Source organism: Scardinius erythrophthalmus (genome assembly GCF_964197995.2).
Source record: "Scardinius erythrophthalmus genome assembly, chromosome: 21".
In the NCBI taxonomy this organism is placed as follows: domain Eukaryota; kingdom Metazoa; phylum Chordata; class Actinopteri; order Cypriniformes; family Leuciscidae; genus Scardinius; species Scardinius erythrophthalmus.
Window position 1 is genome coordinate 37,218,551 of NC_138241.1, and position 5,000 is coordinate 37,223,550.

At 47.9% G+C, this 5,000-nt stretch overlaps 1 protein-coding gene across 3 annotated transcripts in view; it reads left to right on the forward strand.

Annotated features, from left to right (window-relative positions):
• The window catches only part of LOC308681763 (inactive tyrosine-protein kinase 7-like), an 81,913-nt gene that overhangs the window by 39,237 nt on the left and 37,676 nt on the right, over positions 1 to 5,000 (forward strand). For 2 of the 3 annotated variants that reach the window (XM_081350876.1, XM_081350875.1), the window contains exon 2: positions 1,832 to 1,974. The exons of the other annotated variant lie outside the window; for it this stretch is intronic. In XM_081350876.1, coding sequence (XP_081207002.1) covers positions 1,884 to 1,974 — 91 coding nt within the window. In that variant the 5' untranslated portion in view covers positions 1,832 to 1,883. The remainder of the gene's footprint in view (positions 1 to 1,831; positions 1,975 to 5,000) is intronic. 3 annotated transcript variants of the gene reach the window in all.

Below are 5,000 nucleotides of genomic sequence, written 5' to 3' on the forward strand. Positions count from 1 at the left end.
TGAAGCACTGATGGCCCGGCGCTCTTCATCTCACTCCTCGCATGCTTTCCGTTCTCGTTTTTCAGAGCGCTACTTTAATCTCTTTCCCTCTTCATACAGAGCTGTCCATGTTTTGCTTGGATCATCTACATTTAAAGTGCTTTTCCTTTCACACTTGATTAATCGGAGAGGAAAGGGACGGCAGCTCTTATCGACTGCGGTCAGGAAGAGCCGGGTTTGATTCCTCTCAGCATTACTGTAGATCCGGCTCTGAATCCTTTGGAAAACCCGCCTGTGGATTGTTTTTGTTTGTTTTGTCTTTTGCGTCGAGTGATTAATAATGATTGTGTTTGAAAGGCTTTATTATCTGCATGTCTTTGTTCAGCAGAGGAAACAGTTTACTGGGATGTTTAAAGGAGGAGTTCACTTCAGAATTAAAATGTCCTGATAATTTACATGTCTTTCTTTCTTCAGTGGAAAAGAAATGAAGGTTTCTGAGGAAAACACTCCAGGATGTTCCTCCATATAGTGTCTTCAATGGGGTCCAACGGGTCGAAGGTCCAGATGTGAGTTTCAGTGCAGCTTCAAAGTCTCGACACGATCCAGCCGAGGAATAAGAGTCTCATCTAGACACACCAGCGGACATTTTATAACAAAATAAACATTTATATACTTTAACCACTAATGCTGGTCTTGCACGTCCACGACTTCACGCATTACGTCATCAGGTTGAAAGGTGGCGGTAATCTGATGTAGACGGGAAATGTAGAGTAGGGCGAAAAACTCCCTCTCATTTTCTCCTCCAGCTTCAGAATCGTCCGACATTGTTTTACCTTTTATTTATTTATGGTTTTTGTAAATCCTGTTTGACTCAGTCTTTGCACGTTCACTTTGTAAACACTAGGTCTGTTCTTACACCTACGTCACGCTTGACCTTTCAACCTGATTACATAATGTGTGTCGCATCACAGCGAGTGCAAGACCAGCATTAGTGGTTAAAAGTATATAAATGTTTATTTTGTTATAAAATGTCCGCTGGTGTGTCTAGATGAGACTCTTATTCCTCGGCTGGATCGTGTCGAGACTTTGAAGCTGCACTGAAACTCACATCTGGACCTTCGACCCGCTGGACCCCATTGAAGACACTATATGGAGGAACATCCTGGAGTGTTTCCCTCAGAAACCTTCATTTCTTTTCCACTGAAGAAAGAAAGACATGAACATCTCGGATGACGAGGGAAATTGTAATTCTGAAGTGAACTCCTGCTTTAATGGTTGTATGAAAAGCCAGGAAAAAAATGTTTAGAGTTTATTTGTAAGGGCTAGAATTGAAGTAATGTGTGTTTGTTGACATCTTGTAGTGTTCTATGTAATAAAGGTTGTATATTCGCCGCCATAAAGCGGTGTTCCAGGTTCATGTTGGAAAAACAGCAGCATCACATGTACGAATACGAAGAAACGCATACGTAGATTTCGGACCTTTAGCGATGGGAATATAGTCTTAACCTAATGGAGCGGGAGATTAAACTCTACAGGAAACACCTAATAATTGTTTAGTATTCGTGCCTTCGCTCAAACGTGTGTTTCATCCTGCCGTCGCCGCATGTGTGTTTGCACACTGAGCTTTAGAAGATGCTCTAGTTTGTCTGTGGAGAATTAGTGTTTGTTATTGGATGTTAATCGGAGAGACAGGCTGGGTGCTTTACATTTCCAACACTTCCAGATACTTAATTGCAAAATGCTGCTTCATTTAATTAGCATCACAGTGAAATAATGTCACTTCTGCTCACGTGGAACCGGTTTCCCATCAATCCCCATAATCCTCTAGGTCTGTGTTTGTGTTTTCATCCAGGATCTTACGCCTGTGATCCTGAGGAGATCATGAGGAGCTCATAAACTCATGAATGACAGTTCGCAGGAGGAACAATAGCGTCTCTATGCGTCTTCTCTGGCGTCCAGCCACAACATCTCTCAGTGTGTCGGCCCCGGGCCCAGGTGTGTTCTGGGTAATGAGGCGTAATATGAGATTCTGGGTGGTCGGCCCGGAACACCGTCTCACACACATTTACTGTAATGCTCTTAATGGTGGAAAGCTTTTAGTGGTGTCTCAGCATTTTACCGCATTTTTACCTCACTGTTGATTACAGTCGGTCACGGATCCCACACGTGACAATAGACGCCTGATTGCTGGAGACAAAGGGATTAAGTGCCTCTAACACGTCCTTAATGACAGAACGCAACATTTGTTTGGAGTTTTCTGAAGACGAGCGTGTTTAAACATGAGGAATAGTACATCAGGATCCCTGCAGAAGTGTCTGTCACACCTGTAGATCGTTTGCTTGGGTTACACTAACCCTAACCCTGTCCCAACTACATGTGAACACGTTTGGCGGGAGAGCGAGTGCAGATTGAGAGGCGTAACGAGTCAAGCTCATATCGACGTCATATAAGACACTCTGTTTTGCACATGATCTGACATGCTTGTCAGTGAATACACTAACCCAGTGCTTAACTAACCCATAAACAAGCATTGGGCTTTACATCACCGCATCTCTGGGACTGGAGCTTCGACCTGAGTTCAGATCGATTAGCAAACGCTCAGAAGACTCGTTCAAGGCAATGTCAGGTCACATATGAATGTGGAAGAAGTCCTGTGTCTGCGTCGATGTGAGTGTGACATTCAGACGCAAGAAGCTTTTGCTTCCTCATGCGTGAGTAATGAATGAAAGCTTGTAGTGGCCCACTTCAAGAGCATCATGGGATTACAAAGAAAAAATACAACAAATAAAATGTCATTGACATTCGATACGGGCAATTGATGTGTGTTGATATCGATGTCATGTAAGACACTCCGCTTTGCACATGATCTGTCATGCTTGTCAGTGAACACACACAAATAACTACACCATAAACAAACACTTAGCTAACCCAGAAACAACGTTTATACATCGATATGGATCTATGCGTCGATGAAACGTCTAACGATACGATGCATTGGTGCCACACGTAAAATATTGATATTACCTTTATTATAATACCTTTATTTTGACACTCTGAGTGAGTTAAGCGCTTGTTTTCCTTCCGGTAGTTTGACTGGTTTGATTGGCGCATAACTAAGCCATAAACAAACACTTAACTAACCCAGAAACAAGTCCTTAACTAACCCATAAACAAACACTTACAGGGATACTTCACCTCTGGAAAGATGAATGTGTATTTAAAATGGGTCATTTATGTAGAAGAAATGTGAAATTATTTTTTAATTTGGAGCTTTCTAGACAGAGAAATGCCAGAAAATGTATTTTTGGCTTATGTGGATGAAAGACAACAACTCCCACAATGCACTTGCTTCGCTGCTCTACGAGGCCACTCCCAAGCCACGCCTACCGGTAAGAGAGTGCAGTTAAACAACAAGGCTAAGCTACTAGTGAGTCTCCGTGGCGAGTCTGGCCGGGATTTCGAGATCGCCCAAAATGTCCGGGATTCGGCTTTTGCGTTCTACAGTCGCCATTCATCATGTTCACTGTGGCGAGCAGGACGAGGCTGAGGAAGAACGGCATCATGTTCACTGTGGCGAGCAGGACGAGGCTGAGGAAGAACGGCATCATGTTCACTGTGGCGAGCAGGACGAGGCTGAGGGAGAACGGCATCATGTTCACTGTGGCGAGCAGGACGAGGCTGAGGAAGAACGGCATCATGTTCACTGTGGCGAGCAGGACGAGGCTGAGGGAGAACGGCATCATGTTCACTGTGGCGAGCAGGACGAGGCTGAGGGAGAACGGCATCATGTTCACTGTGGCGAGCAGGACGAGGCTGAGGGAGAACGGCATCATGTTCACTGTGGCGAGCAGGACGAGGCTGAGGGAGAACGGCATCATGTTCACTGTGGCGAGCAGGACGAGGCTGAGGGAGAACGGCATCATGTTCACTGTGGCGAGCAGGACGAGGCTGAGGGAGAACGGCATCATGTTCACTGTGGCGAGCAGGACGAGGCTGAGGGAGAACGGCATCATGTTCACTGTGGCGAGCAGGACGAGGCTGAGGGAGAACGGCATCATGTTCACTGTGGCGAGCAGGACGAGGCTGAGGGAGAACGGCATCATGTTCACTGTGGCGAGCAGGACGAGGCTGAGGGAGAACGGCATCATGTTCACTGTGGCGAGCAGGACGAGGCTGAGGGAGAACGGCATCATGTTCACTGTGGCGAGCAGGACGAGGCTGAGGGAGAACGGCATCATGTTCACTGTGGCGAGCAGGACGAGGCTCAGGGAGAACGGCATCATGTTCACTGTGGCGAGCAGGACGAGGCTGAGGGAGAACGGCATCATGTTCACTGTGGGGAGCAGGACGAGGCTGAGGAAGAACGGCATCATGTTCACTGTGGCGAGCAGGACGAGGCTGAGGAAGAACGGCATCATGTTCACTGTGGCGAGCAGGACGAGGCTGAGGGAGAACGGCATCATGTTCACTGTGGCGAGCAGGACGAGGCTGAGGAAGAACGGCATCATGTTCACTGTGGCGAGCAGGACGAGGCTGAGGGAGAACGGCATCATGTTCACTGTGGCGAGCAGGACGAGGCTGAGGGAGAACGGCATCATGTTCACTGTGGCGAGCAGGACGAGGCTGAGGGAGAACGGCATCATGTTCACTGTGGCGAGCAGGACGAGGCTGAGGGAGAACGGCATCATGTTCACTGTGGCGAGCAGGACGAGGCTGAGGGAGAACGGCATCATGTTCACTGTGGCGAGCAGGACGAGGCTGAGGGAGAACGGCATCATGTTCACTGTGGCGAGCAGGACGAGGCTGAGGGAGAACGGCATCATGTTCACTGTGGCGAGCAGGACGAGGCTGAGGGAGAACGGCATCATGTTCACTGTGGCGAGCAGGACGAGGCTGAGGGAGAACGGCATCATGTTCACTGTGGCGAGCAGGACGAGGCTGAGGGAGAACGGCATCATGTTCACTGTGGCGAGCAGGACGAGGCTGAGGAAGAACGGCATCATGTTCACTGTGGCGAGCAG